This window comes from Helicoverpa zea, chromosome 28 (genome assembly GCF_022581195.2).
Source record: "Helicoverpa zea isolate HzStark_Cry1AcR chromosome 28, ilHelZeax1.1, whole genome shotgun sequence".
Lineage (NCBI taxonomy): Eukaryota > Metazoa > Arthropoda > Insecta > Lepidoptera > Noctuidae > Helicoverpa > Helicoverpa zea.
Genome location: NC_061479.1, coordinates 6856779 through 6880614, shown reverse-complemented (window position 1 = coordinate 6880614; position 23836 = coordinate 6856779). Strand labels below are relative to the sequence as shown.

General features: G+C 38.2%; 3 protein-coding genes across 3 annotated transcripts in view; 1 reads left to right on the top strand and 2 right to left on the bottom strand.

Annotated features, from left to right (window-relative positions):
- LOC124643676 overlaps positions 1–634 on the bottom strand; it is a 44136-nt gene extending 43502 nt beyond the window's left edge. The window contains exon 1 of the mRNA XM_047182711.1: positions 505–634. The gene's annotated coding sequence lies outside the window, so the exon portion shown is untranslated. The remainder of the gene's footprint in view (positions 1–504) is intronic.
- LOC124643655 lies at positions 567–17548 on the bottom strand. The gene is made up of 7 exons (XM_047182672.1): positions 17537–17548; positions 16704–16842; positions 15566–15762; positions 13164–13318; positions 4796–4858; positions 3739–3776; positions 567–757 (listed from the first exon to the last, which is right to left on the bottom strand). Exons 1-7 carry the CDS (start codon positions 17546–17548, stop codon positions 579–581), a joined length of 783 nt encoding a protein of 260 aa, XP_047038628.1. The 3' UTR covers positions 567–578.
- Positions 17549–18428: 880 nt separating this feature from the next.
- Positions 18429–23836, top strand: part of LOC124643678 (glucose-6-phosphate exchanger SLC37A2) — a 33306-nt gene continuing 27898 nt past the window's right edge. Inside the window, exon 1 of the mRNA XM_047182714.1 lies at positions 18429–19154. Coding sequence (XP_047038670.1) covers positions 19003–19154 — 152 coding nt within the window. The 5' untranslated portion in view covers positions 18429–19002. The remainder of the gene's footprint in view (positions 19155–23836) is intronic.

Genomic DNA, 23836 nt, shown 5'->3' with positions numbered 1-23836 from the left:
AAAACTAGTGGATTTTTAAGGCAGAAGTCCTTCATAATTAATCCAAATCATGAGGCTGATTATTTAAGTGGTTTAATATTTAGTTAATTTTAAATTAAATGGCAATAACAATAAAAAATTGAATATAAATATGTTATTACGTTGCTTGTATTACTTTGCCCAAAAGTTCATGGGCAATATGTATAGTGCCCGGTCAATTTGATTATTTGAATAATTATTATCAAATTGCACTCTCATATTGGGCATTTTTCATAATGACCGGGCATTATGTATACTGCTCAATTTATCACTTGGTCCATAACATATATACTGTTTGACTTATTTAATTTCACTGTACTTGTAAATTAGTAATTACGTGCATGTCTATACTGAAATGTTGAGTTTGCCTATAAGTAATTGTTGTACTACTGCTATTCTACTGTACTAGCTCGTAAGTTCTTGTTTCTTGTATAAACAATTGTTGGTGAACGAGATACATAAAAAAAATATAAAAAAAAAATTTACCCATTAGGACACCACAACTTTTTTGTTTGCAGGAATACAGGTAAGTAAATGAAAGACAGTCGTGTGGCAAACGTTTACGATCCCGCTGCCTTGGTTGACTCTTGTCCTGAGTCATCGGCTACTGTGCCGGTGTCATTGCCCCCGGTGCCATTGCCTGACGCCCCATCCTCTTTGCCTCCATCACCTCCCCCGCCACCTCCGGTCTCGTTGCCGCCTCCTGCCGCCGAATCATTCCCTCCACCCCCCACGTGGCCTTGAAGAACAATTGCATTGGTATAATGGCATCCAAGGCCGATCTCGGCCACAGTGACTGTTCCCTTATGAGGAGATCAGTCAGCTACGCAGAATATATTATAGTACACAAGCTTTTGCTTGGACACAGGTGCACTCTCTATTCCTTCACTCTCAGCGCGATGCCACGACAATCAGACTCCACCGGAGAGAGATCACAAGCAGGGGCCCGATTCTCCTAAGATAATAATGTCAAAATTGAATCGAAATCGAATCGCAATAGCAGTTTTAACAATATCGGGCATTCTGCTACTAATATAAGATCAATCGTATTCCAACGACATTCGATTGATTGGTCTGCCATTTTGGTGATTTTGGTACGGTAGTTTACTCTAGAATCATATTGCAATCGTAAATCATTTGCAGACAAAATGATTTATTATTGAATGACAGAAAAGGATAAAAACGTTTATTTCCAAGAAAAAATAGTGGAATGCCACATTCGCTTCAATCGTAATCAAGTCGTGATTGGATCTCAGTCGAATCGAATCGTATGTCGCTTAAGCAATATTAGGAGAATCGGGCCCCAGGACTTTACTATGTACTTTCAGTTTCAGTACAAACCTCGCTATATAAAACCATGTGACTTTTATGTCCTTATTTTATTTTTGTACAAAGTGCTAACCCACGAAGGAGAAAAGACTAGCGGAGATGCCCTAACGCAGGTAGGTCACGCGCCTTCAGGTAGGTCAAATACGTCACGACTACGTCACGGCAGGCGTGGCTGGACACCGCCCATATACCGTCCTTTACATCAAACTGACATCTTGTCATGGTTGTATTTTTACCACAATTTCAACAGATTTTATTTGTTACTCGATTAAAACGATGAAATGCGCTATCATTAATTGTAGAAATTGCTCAGGATCCAAACTCAAACATACCATAGGATAACATTTCACGTGTAAGTAATATTTTAGCTTTAAAACATATTTTTTGCTAGAGACATCTGTCGTCGAATAGCTGCATTTCTAGAACCTCTAAGTGAATTTGTATTATTTTCGTATCAATCTTGTATCAATGTATATTATTGGTACCAATTTTTGCCTTAAAAAGCAGCTTCATTTTTCCTTGCATCCTACAAGTTTTTTTATAAATTATTTACAAACCAAAACATATGATATATTATCATGAAAATTGAATATTATAAAAACACCATCTTTCGGTAAGTAGTCGACTTACGTATATTTGAAGTAAAATTGTGTTCATCAAGACAGAGAGACCCGTTACAAAATTAAGTGCTACCAGACATCGAAAATGCAATCACCCATTCTTAAAAAAGGTCTTATTTAAAAAAGCTGCAATTATCTTAAAATTAATCATAACTCTAACTGTGTATATTTACTTATATTCATCACTAGCCGTTTTCCCGCGGTTTCACCCGCGTACCGTGGGAGCTACTGCCCGCACCGGGATAAAATATAGCCTATGTTACTTGCAGATAATATAGCTTTCTAATGGTGAAAGAATATTTAAAATCGGTCCAGTAGTTTTTGAGTTTATCCATTACAACCAAACAAACAAACAAAGTTTTCCTCTTTATAATATTAGAATAGATCAGCAAAGTTTTACATAGGTATATCTCTCTTGCCGTACATACTTTTTGAATGTACCTTTACTCAGAGCAACATCCGACTCACATAAAGTCTGCTACTTATTTAGTGGATGCGCCGTTATGATACAGTTGTGAAAACTCTAATTTGATAAACACTGTCCCTATAATTTTAATTCCCATTTTTCTTGGTGAATTTCGTAATGTGGCAACATCGAAAATAACAACAGTCATCGCAGCACGGTTCTAGAACAAATAGAACGAATTTTTGTGCTTGTGATGCCATAGTGGCTAGTAGACGAACTAACACAATGCCATAAGTTGATACTTAAATTACACCATGGGGGTATTTTAGACCCGTGGTGAATAAAAATGATTTTTCATCGAGTCTCCGTTTAATGGTTCCTAGATACCTATTTCATTTCTGGAGGAGTAAATAAATTGTTGTGGGGCAAGTTCTCTGCACAAAATAATACTTATATAACAATTAATTTTCTAACTTTTTTATCTCTCTCTTTTTCTTCGTTCATTTCAAATGAATGCTTCTTTAAACTTTCTAATTGAATTACTATTTTAAAAGAATTATTAATTTTGAGTATTTACTTTACTTTTGAGTATGTCACTAGTGGTCGATGTTAGTTTAGGGTTAGATTTTAATCATCCTATTCCACGCTAGATGGATTTACAAAAAATGGGTGGCTTCCCATAAAAGGCGTATAAGGGTGGAGCACGGGTGGAGACAGTAACGTTCCTCGTCCCCCGCTCACCCGAATTTTGGCGCGCTGCTTTGTTAGGAGATTTTTCGTTAGGGCATCTCCGCTAGTCTTTTCTCCTCCGTGTGCTAACCTAACTGCATTGGTGCCAGGTTCAAGTCTGAAAGCTTACACAGCTAAGTTCCAGGGGCCCGATTCTCCTAATTTTACTTAAGCGTCATACGATTCACGTTCGACTCGATTCCACTGAGATCCAATCCCGACTCGATTACGATTGAAGCGTATGTGGCATTCAGCTATTTTTTCTTTGAAATAAACGTTTTTATCCTTTTCTGTCATTCAATAATGAATCATTTTGTCTGCAATTGATTTACGGTTGCAAAATGATTGTACAGCAAACTACCGTATAGACCAAAATCACCAAAATAGCAGACCAATCGCACACCAATCAAATGTCAATCGAATACGATTGGTCTTTTAATAGTAGCAGAATGCCCGATATGGTTAAAACTGCTATTGCGATCATATTGCGATTCGATTTCTATTCGATTTTGACATTATTAACTTAGGAGAATCGGGCCCCAGTTTGCCACATGGAGTGACTGCCTCTCGAACCCAGTTACCAAGCACATAGGACAGTAATAGCTTATTATGAGAGTAGGAAAGGTAGTATCTCACCAATTATAGCGAATGTCGTGTTCATCGGTATCCAAGGTCTGTGAACAATAAGCCGAGGTTCAGTTAGTTAAGCTGCTAAAGGCCCTTTCACACGACAGTCCAGTTTTTTGCAGGATCCCGTTTGATCGCAAAAGATATAATATGCTAGTGTTCACACGAGCAAACCGCATGCAGGATCCTGCAAAATGCTGTTCCCGTCGATTTGTGCGATTCGGTTTTGTCACTTGAAACTGGATCCACTAAACGTTCGTCCAGTAAATAGCGGGAATCTTGCAAAAACGGACGCTGTGTTCACACGTGGTTCAGTTTTGCAGGATACAGTAAAATGCCGGTCCCGCAAAACTGGAATGCCGTGTGAAAGGGCTGTTAGTTTAAAAAATTCGCTGACGATCGTTTAGCCATATAAGCTATTTGACTAGCTTGAGTTAAGGGTAACAACTGATCAGCTGTCAGCAAGGTTTAATCTCCTATCAAGTCTAATGACGGAGTTTTTTTTCTAACTCAAATCCCTCTCTTCAAACTATATTGCTGTGCCCATCAGGGTCCATAATTGTCACTATCATTTTATATTTTCCTCCTAACGTACATTATGGTATGCAATAAGCGTATGATATGGAATACGTTCAGCGTACATGACCAAAACGAGTATTTACGAGTGAACTATCGAGGCTCCCTTGCCACTTGAGACAGCTGTCAACGATTTTTGGTATTACAAAATGGGTGGGTTCCAAAGAAGGCGTATAAGGACGAAGATAGAACGTTCCACGTTCGCCGCACACCCGCATGTTATCGCGCTACTTTTTTAGATTTTCCGTAATGGCTGATTTACATTGAGTCAGTAACTGACGTCAGTCCACTGACAAGTCAGTGCTGACCCGGCACTGCCATCGTGTAAATTGATTTGAAGTCAGTACAGTACTACTGACGAAACACTGACACTACACTGACTTCGTGTAAATAGCACGCGTCAGTTTGGCGCCTACACTGACGTCAGTTACTGACTCAATGTAAATCAGCCTTAATGCCATCTCGGCTAGTCATTTCGTTCTCCACTCACATGATAGATCGCGCTGTAGGTGGCATTTGCTTCGCTGCCTGGGCCCTGGCCACCAATATGTCTCTGAAAACAAAAACCTTTATGAGGAGATCGATCACGTGCGGTTTTAATGGTCACCATAAGCAGGCCGAGAATGGATCAATTTGTACATCATAATGAGTTCCTCCATGTTTCCGAAGACACTTTTGAGGTTATCGGCTGTCATTTATACATTGATTAAAAATACCAAGTATAAAAATAAAACTACTTTTACGGTTATAAAATATATTGATATTATTTCATGGCTAGTAATAAAAGCTCTGACAAAAAAAGAAGAATTGATCTTACTCAAAATAGGTACTAAATCTACCTACTGCCTAAAATACTAACTTTCCGACTACTGTTGTCCGAGTAACGATGACGAAACGACCGAATGAGATACTGAAATCTTCGAAAAGTTAACATGATTTTTACTTTTCGAAGATTGAGAAAATTTGAGAAGATCCACACTCGAGTGACAGAGGCCTGGCAGCATCTAGTTAGACTGAGTCCCAAGGTTCCCAAGTAACAACTCTTCGGGTCCAAAGAGTCATCATCCTCCGAGCCTTTTTCCCAGCTATGTTGGGGTCGGCTTCCAGTCTAACCGGATGTAGCTGAGTACCAGTGCTTTACACGGAGCAAGTGCCTATCTGACTCCCTCAAGCCAGTTACCCGGGCAACCAAATACCCCTAGGTTAGACTGGTGTCAGACTTACTGTCTTCTGACTACCAAAATCAAAATCAAAATCAAAAGTCATTTATTCAAAGTAGGCTGAAAATCAGCACTTTTCGAACGTCAATACAAAAGACAGCCCCCAAAACGCCCGCCCTTCACCACTTCCTATGTGTTTTTGCTGGGAAGAAGAAGTGGTGGAACAAACTCCCCAGCAACACAATTATGTCTGTATGGTTTGAAGAACCGTATACAAATATTTAAATATCACTATACAACATTGTGTACATAAATTTGTATATAAAATCAATTCAAATAGTTAATCATGTTGGCTAGTACACACCTTACCCATGCCTATTACTCAAGCAGTTACAAAATAAATCTATTAAAAAAAGAGTGAAAAATATAAAAAAAATATAAAGCCTCCATTCAGTGAAGATAGATATAGTTTAGGGTGCACCCACCGACATGTCAAAGAGTTTTTATGAAAAAATAAAATAACAACATAAACAATGAAAACGGTGAACTAGGACTACCGTTCAAACCAAAATCATATACATTAGGTATATTACGGGTGTACAAATATGTAGTCAGCAAGACGACCTGGTACCACAAGCAGCACCCGTTCACGAGCATAACGCGAGGATCAGCCATCGCCCCCCTCGCACATTTTTGAGGGAGGGAGGCAACCCGACCACCGACGCTACCGCAAGCAATACCGTCAAAGGGAGCATGACGACTTGCAGCTACACTACAAGAAAACAGTTAATACTAATAGATTCGCAGTCGCTAGTAGACCATTTACAAAATTAAGGAACAACTCATCGTAAAAACAGAACGATGATGGTAATTAGTCAGTATACATAAAATAAAAAAATGTCACGTATAAAATAATATAAATCACATCAACTCATAATGATAACTTTTGAAGCTGTCCAGTGTTTAACATGAGGACCAACTATTTTTATCGTTTATGTAGTCATTAACTGTATAATAAGCTTTCTTCGACAGGATAGATTTGATCTGCACTTTAAATTTATCAAAAGGCAATTCTAAAAACGACTGAGGAAGTTTATTATAAAATCGAATACCAAGCCCCATAAATGTTCCATGCACCTTGTGAAGCCTGTGAATGGGTACGCACAGTTTATGCTTGTTCCTAGTGTTGATACTGTGGACATCACTTTTCTTGGTGTAGTGATGAATATTCTGCCTAATGTATAATATGTTAGCAAGGATGAATTGCGATGCCACAGTAAGGATACCTATTTCTTTAAAAAGTTCCCTTAAGGAATGCTTGCTACCTAACTTATATATTGCACGAACAGCTCGTTTCTGTAATACGAAAATGTTTTCTATATCTGCAGCTTTGCCCCACAGTAGAATACCGTAGGACATAACGCAATGAAAATAACTAAAATAGACTAGTCGAGCTGTGTCTACGTCAGTGAATTGTCTTACTTTTCTGACGGCGTAGGCAGCAGAACTAAGTCTACCCGCGAGGCTAGATATATGTGAGCCCCACTGTAGCTTTGCATCAACTGTTATTCCCAGAAACACTGTTGACTTCACAGTTTCAAGAACTTCATTATTTAGGATAATCTTAGGTCCTAAGTGTTTTACATTAGGCAAGGTGAACTTAACACATTTGGTTTTTTTAGCATTAAGAACTAAATTATTTGCTGTAAACCAGTGCGTAACTAAGGAGAGTGCATTGTTCACGTCATCAAATTGCTGTCTATTCCTATCAACTTTGAAAATGAGAGATGTATCATCTGCAAATAATACTACATCACATATATTTTTCAAATGGAATGGTAAATCATTTATATACACTAAGAATAAGAAAGGACCTAGAATAGAACCCTGCGGCACGCCTAATTGAACTGGTAGGCCTGAAGATTTGACACCGTTGATGTCTACGCATTGCAATCTATGATTTAAATATGATTCTATGACGTTTAAAGCTCCGTTTTGAACGCCGTAATAACGTAACTTGCGTAAAAGTGTGTCATGTTGAACGCAATCAAATGCTTTGGAGAGGTCGCAAAAGACTCCAATTGCGTTTTGAGAGTTTTCCCATGCATTAAAAATATGTTTTAAAAGAGCAACACCAGCATCAGTAGTCGAACGACCTCTAGTAAAGCCATATTGTTCGCTATGGAGGAGGCAATTTACATTAAAATAACTGAGCAACTGCTTGAGTATTAACTTTTCAAATATTTTACTAAACGCAGGTAGAATTGAAATTGGTCTAAAGCAGTAGTTCCCAAACTTATTTTACTCGTGGACCACTTTCAAAATTTTACTGGTTTCGGTGGACCCCCTGCTGCTACATTTCTACCACATTCTTAAAGTCGCCAAAAAATAAAAATTGTGTCACTTCTGAGTTCTGTCCCTATATTCCGATATGTAAAATAAAAACGAAAAATGGTACATTTTATATCACTTTATTTATTAAAAGAATAGAATTACAAGAAAAAAATATTAAGGTAATATAGGTTCAGGTCACCATTTTAATTAATGGGAAGGATGTATCTGATGGAGTGTCAGCAAACGATCAATGTTTGGCTTTATTTTTGTGAGCAATAACCGCAAATCCCCCCGCTCTGTGATATTTAATTTGCTCCTTTTTTTTTTGTTAAGAGGTTTGTAACGGCACTAAAACTCCTTTCGACAAGGTATGACGAGGGAAAAGCTATTAAAAATTTCCTTGCGATTTCCTACAGTCCAGGATATTTTTCGAGTATTTCTGCTTGCAGCCAAAATGTTGGGTAGCCTTTTCTAAATTTCACCTTCAGCTCCTCATTAGTGCTTAGCTTGAGCAGCTCCTCTTGTCAACATTGGCCACTTCCGTTTCATCAAATGGATTTATGATCCATGGTGGTATATCCATCGTCAGTATATCTTCAAACCTAGTTTTGAAGTCATCATGCAGGGCACTTAAATGTTGACTGTAGGTATGGATATCCTCATCAATACATTCTACCTGCGACAAGTTTGGAAATTGAGAGAATTCGCGCCGACTAATGTTTTGCTTCATAAATTTCAATTTCCCAAGAAAAGCCGAAATTATCCCCATTGTTTTTATTAAATTCAGGCTGTCCCCTTGTAACTGCAAGTTAATATCATTAATTTTTTTAAACATATCTGTCAAATACGCAATGTCTGCTTTGAATTTGATGAAGTTTTCTTTTAAATCTGTACACGTACTGTGCGCTTTGCAAGTCTGTACACGAAATTGTACGTAATATCGAATACGCAAGTTTGGACAAGTAACAGTCGCTTGCCTTATTAAAATATTATCTGCTTAGATAGGTACTTAAAACAATGTAGGTAGGCCCTTATAAAAACTATGCTTACATTTTTGCTCTTTACTATCAAAAGCAGATAAATTTTCGTGGACCCCCATTAACATCTTATGGACCCCCATTTTTTGTTCACGCCTACGTAGACCCCCAGCAAGTCTCCCGTGGACCCCTGGGGGTCCACCTGGACCACTTTGGGAATCACTGGTCTAAAGTTACCAATATCCGACTTGGTTCCTGATTTAAACAAGGGAACGACTTTACTTTGTTTCATGAGGTCGGGAAATACACCCGCATCAACGCATTTATTGAATGTAACAGCTAGATAGGGAGCAACAATGTCAATGATATTACTTAAAAGTTTAGTGGAAATACCCCAGTAATCACCGGTGTTTTTTGACTTAAGAGTTTTGAAGACATTGATGACGTCATGCGGCGTTACATGCTTAAACTTGAATAAGAAGTCACACTTGGGTACACTACTACGCAAAAGCTTCTCAGCATCAGTCGAAGAAGAATTTAAGGAGCGAGTTGTAGCTATGGGTATATCGGCAAAGAACTCGTTAAAGGCTTTTGCTACGTCGTCCGCATGACTAACAAGTTTGTTATCGACTAGGATTTCAAACTTCTTTTCATGACTGACCGATTTACCAGTTTCGTTATTTATTATTTTCCATGTAGTTTTAACTTTATTATTAGACTTTTTAATAGTGTCGCTTATGAATTTAGATTTTGCCATATTACAAACCTTTTTTAATAATTTAGAATATTGCTTAACATAACTAACAAACGCATCATCAAATTGATACGTTTTTATTTCATATAGCTCATACAGCCTCGCTCTACTTTTATAAATACCTGTCGTGGCCCATTGATTAAAGTTAGCCGAGGTACTTTTAATTTCCAAAGTTTTAGTTTTAAATGTAGAATCAAATTCATTCTGAACAATACTGAAAAGTGATCCATAGATGGCATTAGGATCCTCGTTGTTAATAATTTTGGGATTAATTTTTTTAGCTACATTACATTTAAATCTGTTACAACGACTAGCTGAATGGGGCCTGCATTCAATTTTAAGTGGACTCGTATGGATAACCATGGGAAAACTCACTTTTTGGCCACAGTGGTCAGACGTGAGGGCGTTGAAGACTAAATTATTATTTGATTCATCGGAATCGGTAAATATATTATCGAGACAAGTAGAAGAAGAAGCCGTTATTCTCGTTGGTTCATAAAATAAATTTACTAAATTGAAAGACTTAAATAAGTTCAAAATTCTAGTAGTTAATGGCGAGGCCTCCAAGATATTAACATTGAAATCACCACATACAATTTTACGTTTGTGACTTGATTTTAATTTATTAAGTGAATCTTCAATTACCGATTCGAATATATTGAAATCTCCTTGGGGGGGGGCGGTAAACGCAGATTATAATATAACGCTCAAGTTCCACACAGGACAACTCTATAGTGCGCTCGATAGAAAGTTTAACTATATCCAGGCGTTGTTTACATTTTAAATTATTTGAAACTAGAATCAAGGAGCCGCCTCGAATAGCCTTATTTCTTACAAACGCACTTTGTATTGTGTAATTGTTATCATTAATAAACAATAACTCATGCTCTTTTAACCAATGTTCAGTTAAACACAAAACATGAACATTGTGGGTTTCCATAAATAAACTTAATTCTAATTCTTTGCCAGACAGGCCCTGCATGTTTTGATGTACAACATTCAATACATGCGGTCCATCCTTTGTCGCGCCTAATAGTTTAAACTACTGGGCGAATCAATAATTATGTTAGTAGTACTACTAACAGTATCCGTAGGTATGTAATAAGTACCAGTGTCAATGTGTATATTATATGCTAAAAGATTAGCAATGTGTCTTCTACAGCTAGGTGGCAAATACATTGAGTATTCAGTTAATTTAAATCTACTTGTAAATTGGTTTATATCAAAAAATAAAATCGCATTATCAAGACGACATGTCCTATTATAAATTAACATATTTAAATCAAATATGTGCCTATTTTGTTCCATTGATAAACTGTCAGAATAAGGCAAAGCACACAGTATGAATTTGATTTTTTTAGTTTCATTTAAATGTGTCATCAAGGAAACACATTCTAATATGTCTTTCTTTGTAACAGCCAGGCTATCCCCATAAAGCAATATAACAGTTGAAATGGGATTAAGCTGTGATGATTTAATATTTCTAATTAAGTGGCTAAAACTGGCACCAGGTACACAATGATTAATTACCTTATGATGCGAACACTGATTAAAAATGCTACCAAAACCTTGACCAAAATGATCTGAAAATATGTAATTAATATTTGTATTATTATTTAAATTAATATTTGCAATGGAGTCGCTGGAATCTACTACTTGACACACTGGAGCCATGCTGGTGACTAACTGCAACTCAGATGTTGGAGGATTACATGGGAGAGTGTCAACCGGTTGAGACACCGGTGCCATGGAGGTGATTAATTGTTGCTCAGATTTTGAAGTGCTGGCATGATTACAAGAGAGGTATTTTGTCAGAGACTCCTGCCTCTCTGCATTTTGCCTCACTAGGTCAGCCAGCTCACAGGCCTCCAGCATGCGCTCACTCAGGACATGTTGCGATGCTTCATATTTGCTACAAATATCCCTAAGAGAAGATTCTGTACGACATAGATCCTCTTGTAAGCGCTGAGTGTCTCTCTCATAGATATACCTACAAACATCCAATTTTTCTTCACAATTGTTTAAGTCACTTAACAAATTAATGTTTTTCTTTCTAAGAATGTTATTTGTTTTACACACTTTTTCCTTCTTTAAAGTTTTCCTAATTTTTCCTATAATTCTATTTAATTTTAAATATTTTTTAATTTTATTATGAGAATTTAATGTTCTACTTTTAACTAAAGTGTCATTGGTAAGGTCAATAGTAACAATTGGCTCATTACAAGGGGGTCCGGACAAGCTACCGACTATATAACTCATTGTACAGGCTGCAGGTGTTCGCAGACTGTTCACTGGATTTGGCAGCTTCCAACTGTGTAATGGTGTTGTGGGCCCTGCTTAACTCGATTTCCAGTTCAGAGATCCGCCTCAATGCCAGTTCATGTGTGTCATGACACTCTTGGTAATTTGACACAAGTTGACGGAGGTGGTTGTGTTGGTCAAGTATGTCCATGTGTTGGATATGTAATTCTGCCAATTGATTCTTGAGGTCAGTGTTCTTGTCTACTATGCGTTTTACTTCTACCTCACTGTCATCCCTCTCCTGCAACAGTTGATCGCACAGGTTTTTCCTGGATTCCAGTTCCTTTAGCGTAGCCCTCAACTTTTCATCCAAGAGTGCAGCACTGCGGGTCATCATGATGGTATGCTAACCCAAAGGCACCCTGGAATGTCAGAAGAGACAGCTAAGTGAAGGAAGGAGAAAGTTGAGAAAGTAAAGAACCTAAGTAACTAGTAAATTTGGGGAAACTAATTGTGTAAAGTAATAGAACAATTTAGATGTTAATGAACAAATACAGAGTTTGAGTTAAAAGAATTAAGGGAAATGCATACTCTGTATGCAGTATCTACTTATGACAAGTTTATGAAGCTAAAGGAATTTTAAAAGATAGATGGAAAATAAAAAAATATATATAAAAGTTGAGGGTATAATTTGTCCTTTGTAATTTTGAAAAAGAAATTAACTTTTAACTTTTAAGGCCTTGTTGGTTGAATCGCAGCTAATTTAAGTAGCTAACTGTGAAATAACAGGCTAAGTCATTATTCTCTGAGCGGTGAAAAGTATCTTACAGCTACTGTTGTTTTGATCAGCTGTTGGAAATTAACTACCTATAAACTTTACAACAAGGCGGGCTATTTTAATACTTTTTCGCCGCTAGGGACTTCTGTAATAAGTTAATTGAGTATGGAAAGAGGTAAGGGATGTGACTGGACTATATAATAACGAAAAAATATGAAATACTCCCCGGGTTTCAATGTTTTCAAATCCGTCCGTTGTTAGGATGACAGCCGGTTTTTCATATGTCGATTTCATGCACAATCTTGCAACGAAATCACTCACAAATACTGATACACACATCTAATTACAATATCTATCGAATTTAAGGCCATTTACTACAATATAGGCCCGAAATATATTTAATTTATATTTTAAATCTAACACATATTATTTTGACGACTGGCTGCAAGTGTTGCCAGCAGCAAAGCGGCCAATCACCGCTTTAGCCCGCCCCCGCGCCTCACTTCGTACACCAAAAGGGACCCAATAAATTACTTCTGCGCAGGTGAAGGTCAGAGCTCAAGATTTGTAGCGTCTTTCCACCTTTAACAGTAAGGAAAAGAGAGATATCTTGCCTGAGCAGTTGGACGCTGATCTTGGCGGAAGGTAGCCTTGCTTCCACAGGGTTGGACACGGCAATTACCATCTGATCCTCGTGGAGGGGAGGAGAAGGAATTTCCTCTTCGTCGTCAGTGTACTCCACGTCGTAGTAGAAATTGTTGGTGTCTTTCTGTGAATTGTGATGGTCGTATACAGGGTGTGTCGTGCACAATCACATTAAATCCTATCGCATATGAGTACTTTGATATTCTATGGCGTATTGTAAAAAAAATAACCTAAAACATTCAGTGGTTTAACCACAGAAGTCATTTTTCGTTTTTTATAATTTAGAATCTTCATGGCACTATCTGTTCTGTTCTGTTACAGCCTTTGTATCGTCCCACTGCTGGGTTGCGGCCTCCTCTCACACGGAGAAGGATTGAGCGTTAATCATCACGCTTGCTCAATGCGGGTTGCTGATTTCAGACTATACCTAGTCCAGGTTTCCTCAAGCCATTGGTGTCCAAGATATACTTAGAAAGTACATTCAAATTTAGAAAAGCTGCATTGGTACTTGCCTAACCTGGAATCGAACCCACACCCAAATACTCGAGAGGTTGGTTCTTTACCCACTAGGCCACCACGACCACTAACACCACGACACACATGGCACTAATTAATATACATTACTATATTTTTTTTAATTAGATCTATACAGATGTAATAAAGGAAATTAGTTTTAATCAACAGCTTCTTTAATCTTTTTAGGGTTCCGTACCCAAAGGGTAAAACGGGACCCTATTGTTTTCGCTCCTCTGTCCGTCCGTCCGTCTGTCACCAGGCTGTATCTCATGTAGGTACCGTCATAGATAGATGTATTTTTGTTGCCGCTATAACAACAAATATTGAAAACTAGAATTAAATAAATATTTTGGGGGCTCCCATACAACAAACGTGATTTTTTTGTCCCTTTTATAAATACCTACGGAAGCCTTCGTGCGCGAGTCCGACTCGCACTTGGTCGGTCTTAATTTTTTGTTTAAAAAATAATTTATCCAAACTTGGCTGAATAACAGGGCTTTTTGAATGTCAAAATATATCAAAAGACTGTTTTTGCTGGGAAGAAGAAGTGGCGCAACAAACTCCAAAGCAACACAAGTCTGTCCGTAGGTTACAAACCTTTCAACAATTATTTATATATAACTAGCTTCCGCCAGCGGCTTCGCCCGCGTGGTGTTTTGATAAAAAGTTGCCTATGTGTTAATCCAGGGTATTACCTATCTAAGTATCTACATACCAAATTTCAACCAAATCGGTCCAGCCGTTTTTGCGTGAAAGAATGATGATGATGTCCTCCTAGCCGATTATCCGCTACGACGGCTGTTCTCATGTAAGGAGATCGGCCAGGGCCCCGATTCTCCTAAGTTAATAATGTCAAAATCGAATAGAAATCGAATCGCAATATGATCGTAATAGCAGTTTTAACCATATCGGGCATTCAGGGGCCCGATTCTCCTAAGTTAATAATGTCAAAATCGAGTAAAAATTGAATCGCAATATGATCGCAATAGCAGTTTTAACCATATCGGGCATTCTGCTACTAATAAAAGACCAATCGTATTCGATTGACATTTGATTGGTGTGCGATTGGTCTGCTTTTTTTTAACTTTGGTCTATACGGAAGTTTGCTGTACAATCATTTTGCAATCGTAAATCATTTGCAGACAAAATGATTCATTATTGAATGACAGAAAAGGATAAAAACGTTTATTTCAAAGAAAAAATAGCGGAATGCCACATACGCTTCAATCGTAATCGAGTCGGGATCGGATATCAGTCGAATCGAGTCGAACGTGAATCGTATGACGCTTAAGTAAAATTAGGAGAATCGGGGCCCTGCTAATAATAAAAGACCAATCGTATTCGATTGACATTTGATTGGTGTGCGATTGGTCTGCTATTTTGATGATTTTGGTCTATACGGTAGTTTGCTGTACAATCATTTTGCAATCGTAAATCATTTGCAGACAAAATGATTCATTATTGAATGACAGAAAAGGATAAAAACGTTTATTTCAAAGAAAAAATAGCGGAATGCCACATACGCTTCAATCGTAATCGAGTCGGGATTGGATCTCAGTCGAATCGAGTCGAAGGTCAATCGAATGGCGCTTAAGTAAAATTAGGAGAATCGGGCCCCAGCTGTGCAGGACATATTATAGTGCACGAGCATTTGCGCAGACACAGGTGCACTCCCTATTCCTTCACTCTCATAACCCGATGGGACGGCAATCCGACACGACCGGAAAGAGATCAGGCGCAGGACCGACATTTACGTGCTCTCCGATGCACGGGTGAATCAATCACCAACTTTCAGACTACGGGCTGCTTTGTGAAAGTTTAAGAAAACCAACGAGGCAGTATCTCTCGTACTTACCATGAGGCTAGGGAACCTATGCATGCTTTCCTTCATGGACATCATGATGCGTCTGGTAGGCTGCAGCATGCGCCGCAGCACCGTCCTGACCGGCTTCGCGTTCTCGCTGGTACGTATGAGAGTCAGCAAGCGTATGACAGACTCGTAGTCCCATTCCTGGGAGTCCACATATCCTGGAGGCTTCTCGTGGATCGCGGCTGGTGAGCAAGTACCAGAAATATCATTAACTAGCTTCTGCCAGCGGTTTCACCCGCACCCCTGGCTAAATGCTCCCAAAACACTCTCTTTCTCTTGCGTACGTAAATACGTACGAGAGGGAAAGAGAGAAAAGCCTGTTGACGCGACGTTCGTAACATACCTACCTATATATAAGTTCATCATCTTCCGAGCCTTTTTCCCAACTTTGTTGGGGTCGGCTTCCAGTCTAATCGGATTCTATACCGTATACCTACATATAAGTTAATAGCTTTAAAATTAGATGAGTAATCAAAAATCAAAATTAACCAAGTTCTGTGTTTACATATGGACTCGTTAATGTTAAAATTTTTAACAATGTACGTTGATAAGTAATGCAGATATTTTTGTCAGAAGATCAGTTTAGAGGTGGGTTTACTATTTTTTTGTATAGAGAAAACTTTTCGAAAACGTGTTTTGAAATTTACAGGGTGCTCAGAAATATCTTCAAGATTAATATATTTTTTTTCGCCGTCAAAAACTGTATAGATTAGGCCAAAAAATTGTTTGAGACAAGCCAATTTCGGCATTGAGTCCCTTAATACGTGGGGAAATCACTATCAAATGCTTGTTGCAAAATAATGCTAAAGAGAACACCCAGTTTCTTCATCAAAAGTAAAAGCCAAAGTAAAAACCAAAGTAATGTCATAAAGTAAAAGTAACGGTCAAATTCGTTTTATCAAGGCTAAAGTAACAGCAAAACTAATAGATAAAATCGTGAAAAAACGAATTTGTCCGTTACTTTTACTTTATGACATTACTTTGGCTTTTACTTTTAATGAAATAACGGGCTGTTCATATTTCTCAAACTGTTTATAGGCCACGTCACTCTTCAATAGGACAAAAATCAGACAAAAATCCTCAGCCACTAGTAGACCATAAGACCTTTCCTTCCTCGTCTTACCGTGTATATTAATAGGAGCTAATTTCTCAAGTTCATTATAGAACTTGGTCTTGTAATACTGGACAACGCGATCCAGCCAGCCGCCGGGATTCAGGCTCATGGCCACCACCACGCACGTCAGTAAAACCGGTAGCAGTTTCTGTGGAACCCAGAAAAACCCTTCATATTATCATCTGCCTAGTCTTTTCCTATTTTGGTCGGCTTCCAGTCTAACGGCATGCAGCTGAGTACCAGTGTGCCATAAGGAGCGACTGCTTGACTGACCTCCTCAGCCAGTTACCGGGGCAACCCAATACCCCAAGGTAAGACAGGGGCCCGATTCTCCAAATTTTATTTAAGAAACATACAATTCACATTCGACTGAGATCCAATCCCGACTCGATTACGATTGAAGCGTATGTGGCATTCCGCTATTTTTTCTTTGAAATAAACGTTTTTATCCTTTTCTGTCATTCAATTTGATTTACGATTGCAATATGATTGTAGAGCAAACTACCGTAAGACCAAAATCACCAAAATAGCAGACCAATCGCAAACCAATCGAATGTCGTTATAATACGATTGGTCTTATATTAGTAGCAGAATGCCCGATATGGTTAAAACTGCTTATTGCGATCATATTGCGATTCGATTTCTATTCAATTTTGACATTATTAACTTAGGAGAATCGAGCCCCAGGTTGTCAAACTTACTAGCTTCTGACTACCGGTAACAACTGCCGAAGATGTTCAAATTACATCCTAAGGCGAGCTACAAGTCTAGGTATAAAATAAAAAGTAGGTAAGTATATAAGATAGTGAAATATTTCCTTTTAATTCAGTATTATTACTTACACACGAACCCATCGGTAATATTTTAACTAATATTTGCAAGTTTTGAAGTTGTGCTATCAATCCATGTTGTTCACAAACCGATGATTTAATAGTTAGCTACTTATTTTACACGAGTTCACAGCTTCATAAAATATGTAATTAAAATCCTAATTATTGATGTTTTATTGTATTTCGAAAGAGAACATTGAGTTTGATAATAGAGCCAATTATTTATTTTAAATTAACTGATTACCGCAGTTTCTTAGTAATTAAAGATGAGTTGCACAATTTAACTATAACTAAACTATAAACGGCCATCCCTAAATCCCCGCCCATTGGTCAGATCGATGATTTGACAGCTGAAAATGTGTCAGTAATCGTTATTGTTAAATGGTGCAACTTACCATAAGAGAAATGGCTGAAAAAACCAACAGAGATTAAGTAATTTGCTACTCATTATTTGATACCCTCCGGAGGAATATTGTATGCGCGAAACAGATTACCGGATATAAGTATTTCAACATTTTTCAACTTAAACAACCGGCATTTTTTAGGGTTCCGTACCCAAAGGGTAAAACGGGACCCTATTGTTTTCGCTCCTCTGTCCGCCCGTCACTAGACTGTATCTCATGAACCGTGATGGTTAGAGAGTTTAAATTTTTACAGATGATGTATTTCTGTTGCCGCTATAACAACAAATACTGAAAACTAGAATAAAATAAATATTTTGGGAGGCTCCTATACAACTAACGTGATTTTAAATAATGGTACGGAACCTTTCGCGTGCGAATCCGACTCGCACTTGGCCGGTTTTTTTGTTACCATAATACGACAGACCCATCTAGCGGGCGGTAGTCTAACTAAAATTCGTTTAGTTATGACTCGCAGCAGCATAACATTCAAAAGAAGTTTTCTTTTGTTTTCTATATTTTTTTTGCATTTGTTGCAGAGCATAAGACTCAATAATATGAAAATCATATTTCTTCTGCAAAGTTTCTCGACTTGTTTAAAATTAAACTACTATGTTTTTTTTTACTTATTGAATAACAATACGTAACGTCAAACTGACAATGATGGCCAGCTGACTTGTCAATGTCAAGGATGTGCAAACTATTGCGAAATAGCACCTTCAGCATTTTTTCATCGTCCAACCTTGTCTATCTTCACTATTGTGAACGAGTCAGATATGTCAAGGCTAAAGATCATACATAATTTCAGTAGTGGAACGCTCTCATAGGGGACGTGTCGTGTACATATGGACATAAAATAATTATTTTTATCAAGCAAATCACTGATCTAACAACGATAATATTGAATTAACGCAAAAACTAATTAATTCGAATTAATAAAGTCGAAAGAATTCACGCGTATATTATTTTAAAATTACGTAAATCAGCATAAGAATCGCGTTTAAAGTTTACGTTTTGCTTCGTCGATGTAAACAAAAGAGCTGTTATTAAAACAATGCGTGTGGTAAAGGGGCGTGAATGAGGTTCGTGCAGGACGGATTCGCGAGGACATTTACTAGGAAACACTGGAGAATGAGCGGCGTCAGCAGAGATGCACCTTTAGGGGTGCAGTTTATACAGAAACTTAGTAATTCGTGGTGTCCGAGGCTGCAGATCAACCGTTTGCGATGGTGAGTCAGAGAATAAGGCTGTATATGTTAATACCTTGATGCGAATTTTGATTTTGAAATGTTACATCTTTTTCTTTATTTCATTGTTGCATTTTTGTTTGGACATAGTACATATTTTACTTATTTTAATATATTGATGGCCAAAACAAGCTAGTCTTTAAGTTTATTGACTGGTCCATATATTATATTATGCTGGCAAAAAATACCATATGGATATAATCTTGAAAATATAAATATAATTTCTTTTTAATATCTTTTTTCATGCTATCTATACTTGGACTGTATTTTGTAAATATGGTGTCTTGCAATTTTAATAAGTATTATAATTGTTCATTGCTATGTCAAATATGATTCATGCTGATTTATTTAACTATAGGTATTTGTCAAACCACTAGTCTAATAAAGAGTGACCATTGTACCACATGAAGCGACTGCCTATCTGACCTCCTCAACCCAGTTACCTGGGCAACCCGATACAGATAGACTGGTTGTCAGACTTTGGCTCCTGACTTCCCGTAACAACTGCCAAAGTTGTTAAAATGGTAGCCAGAACCCACCAAATTAACACGTCTTCCGTAACACAGAGGAAATTGTCATGACATGGAACCAGGAAATGAAGTCAAATATTTCTTTATCAAATGACGAATTGGTGCAAGATTTTAATCAATAAAACATAATTGTAATATTAAAATGTCATTTAGTATATTATTAACTTTATCAGTTATACATTGACACCTCGCACACAAGCATAAATTATTGTGTATGTGTGTGTGAGTGAGTATATGAATACACTAATATAAGTAAGCTATTCAATATAGGACTATGACATAGTCTCCGTTTTGAAAGAAAACATATGTAATAGAAAATACTGCATTTAATTATCATACTTAATTTTATTTGAATTGCAATAGTTATTTACATATAAGGTACCAAAAAAGGACATGAATTTGAAGGGAGTGGATGTTAGTATGACGCTTTAGCACTTTTCGAACATCGAAGACAGCCCCCAAAACGCCCACCCTTCACCACTTCCTATGTGTTTTTGCTGGGAAGAAGTGGCGCAACAAACTCCTCAGCAACACAGCTCTATTACAATTTAAATAAATAATATTGATTCACCCGTGCATCGGAGAGCACGTTAATGTCGATCCTGCTTGTGATCTCTCTGGTGGTATCGGATTGTCGTCGCATCGCGCTATGAGCGTGAAGAAATAGTGAGTGCACCTGTGTCCAAGCAAATGTGCGTGCACTATAATATGTCCTGCGCAGCTGGCTAATCTCCTCGCATGAGTAAAGCCGCCGTAGCCGATAATCGGCTAGGAGGACGTCATCAATATTTATTTATAAGGGTGTGCGAAATTGTTCTCTTGAGACACAAGCAAAACCGATTGAAATAACGTTATCGGCACGAATCTTGAGCTCTGACCTACATCTGCGCAGAAGTGATTTATTAGCAAAGAACCAATCCTGAGTGACGGCTATGACGCGATGCACTGCGGGCCAATCACCGCTTTAGCCCGCCCCCGCGCCTCACTTCATACCACAAAAGGCGCAGGTGAAGGTCAGAGCTCAAGATTCGTGCCGATAACTATAGTAAAGTCATAAAACTCAGTTATCTAACAACGAATGCGAGACCGAAGTTACTGATACGTGTGGGTCACGGTTATAATTAACTACTCAGTTTAACTTGTACAGTTAATTGCTAGGTAAGAACTAACCGGTTTTATTGATGCTTGTAGCATAAGTCTAGCCTTTTTAGGGTTCCGTACCCAAAGGGTAAAACGGGACCCTATTGTTTTCGCTCCTCTGTCCGTCCGTCCGTCTGCCACCGGCTGTATCTCTTGTCCCGTGATAGAGAGTTGAAATTCTCACAGATGATGTATTTCTGTTGCCGCTATAACAACAAATACTGAAAACTAGAATAAAATAAATATTTCGGGGGCTCCCATACAACAGACGTGATTTTTTTGCTCATTTTCTAAATAATGGTACGGAACCCTTCGTGTGCGATTCCGACTCGCACTTGGCCAGTTTTTTAGTATATATATAATAATTATATACATAGAAGTAAAGATTTATTCAACCATGTATTGACCGTGACAAATGATGAATACTGCATAACTTTATTTTAAAGTTTAACCTTGAAAAACTTATAAAGTACTATTATACAATTATCGAGATAACAGTTTTTATAATGGCATATTCATGTACTTATAATTTTTAGATAATACATACAAATTACAAACAAAGCTTTATATGACTGGAAACAGATAGTAAAATTGTACCATACCTACTTTAATGATTTATGATTTTAAGGGTCAATTCCCACTGAAAGAGCAGCGGCCGGCAGCGGCCGGCAGCGGTCGTAAATGCAAGGGATTGAGCGCGAGCGCGGCGGGCCGCGCGGCGCCGCGCTGGGCCGCGCCGCGCCGCTCTCGTACATTGTCCGTGCTCTTACGGCCGCTGCCGGCCGCTGCTCTCTCAGTGGGAATTGACCCTAAAAAGTAGTGGTGGCCTAGTGGGTAAAGAACCAACCTCTCGAGTATGAGGGCGCGGGTTCGATTCCAGGTCAGGCAAGTACCAATGCAACTTTTCTAAGTTTGTAAGTACTTTCTAAGTATAACTTAGACACCAATGGCTGATAAAAAGGTGAAGGAAAACATCTCGAGGAAACCTGGACCATATAGTCTGAAATCACCAACCCGCATTGAGCAAGCGTGGTGATTAATGCTCAATCCTTCTCCGTGTGAGAGGAGGCCTGTGCCCAGCAGTGAGACGATATAAAGGCTGTAACAGTAACAGTAACATACAAACTACGCTATATATGGTTGGAAACAGATAGTAAAATTGTGCCATACTTTAATGTTAAAAAAATGAAAATGGTTGTAGGTAATCAATTATCATCATCTGCCTAGTCTTTTCCCAACTAAGTTGGTGTCGACTTCCAGTCTAAACGGGTGCAGATGAGTACTAGTGTGCCACATACAATTCATCATCATCATCATCATCAGCCTATCGCAGTCCACTGCTGGACATAGGCCTCTCTCCAAGTGCACGCCACTGAGATCGATTTACCACATACAATTGTAATGAATAAACTCGAAAACTACGGAACCGATTGGAAAATTTATTTCTCTGTTGAAAAGCTACACTCTTCCCGAGTAACATAGGCTATATTTTATCCCGGTACGGGCAGTAGCTTCCACGGGTGGAACCGCGGAATAACGCTGAACAAGCAAATAATAATGCTTTGCAGAATTTTTAATATTATCTCTTTATGTTAATTGCATTGTCTGCGTGTGACTCAAGCTATGATTAATCATCTTTCATTGTAAATAATGTAGGTCACTTCCAAATTAAATATTGTGTAGAACAATATCATATTACAATTACAATAACTAGATTTTATACTAGCTAATAATCACGCCAATATATTCGTTTTTTAATATTCATCGGCATCTTTTAACTCCAGTCTTGTTTATGGGGCCCAGTTGACTGGTTATCAGACTTACTGGGTTCTGACTGCCCGTAACGACTGCCAAGGATGTTCAATGACAGCCGGGACCTACAGTTTAACGTGCCCTCCGAAACGCGGTCTTTGGTGTCTAAGATATACTTAGAAAGTACATACGAACTTAGAAAAGTTGCATTGGTAATTGCCTGACCTGGAATCGAACTTAAAATCATACTTGAGAGGTTCTTTACCTACTAGGCCATCACGACTTCCAGTTTCTACCTAAGAAGGTACACAAAATAAAATACTGCAATATGACAGTATGTATAACGTGTGCGTAATGAGTTATCAAATAAAGTGTTGTTACCGTCACTATCTCAGTAATTAGTGGGACAGTTCATTGCTAATTCAATTAACTTTTAATTACAAACAATATTACTATCAATTACCATGTAATTAAGCATCTTTGTGGGTAGCTTAAGACGATCAGATCTTGAACCATCGAGATTTATACGACTCTAGCTTCTGCCAGCGGTTTCACCCGCATCACGTGGGAACTTCTGCACGAACCTAGATAAAAAGTAGCGTACAGCCTTCCTCGATAAATGGGATATCTAACACTGAATGAATTTTTCAAATCGGACCAGGGGCCCGATTCTCCTAAGTTAATAATGTCACTCTTACTGACTAAAAACCGTCGTGTTCCGTCCAGGGACCATTTTGGTTACCCATTGAAAGGGTTTTTGATAGGGTTTTGACAAAGTGTTGTTTTAGAACCAATTTCATATTTGTTACACTTTTTTACGAAAACCCTTATCAATGGATAACCTCTTTCAAACCCTTTCGATTTGATACCTGTGTATTCAAAAACCCATTCTTAATGGGTTACACTTTTTTGTCGTAAGACGTTTTGAACGGGTTACCCCTTCAACGACTGTAACAGAGTTACCCATTGGGACTACAAATATTGTAATTTTATATCTCGTGCCTTTACTTTAAAGTTCTAAACTACAGTACGGCCGTTGTATCTTGGCGAGTCTGAACATAGGCTCTGCGAACTTTAGCGCATCAGATCGTCGCTTGAGCTGCTGAGGAGTCCGTCTGTCACACATCACCTGGCACTCCAGATATAGAGATGCGTCCGAGATATCAGAGAAGAGGGCAGAGACGTGAAATTCTTCTGGCTGAGGGCCCACGTGGGAACTCCAGGGAATGAGAGAGCGGACCA

What these genes read in the sequence shown, in the direction of transcription:
- LOC124643655 (XM_047182672.1), bottom strand. An exon ending in ATCAGCGTCCAACTGCTCAG is followed by an intron (nt 4,859 to 13,163) that starts GCAAGATATCTC and finishes TTTTGTTTTCAG; the next exon opens with AGACATATTGGTGGCCAGGG. An exon ending in CACGACATTCGCTATAATTG is followed by an intron (nt 758 to 3,738) that starts GTGAGATACTAC and finishes TTGTTCTTCAAG; the next exon opens with GCCACGTGGGGGGTGGAGGG.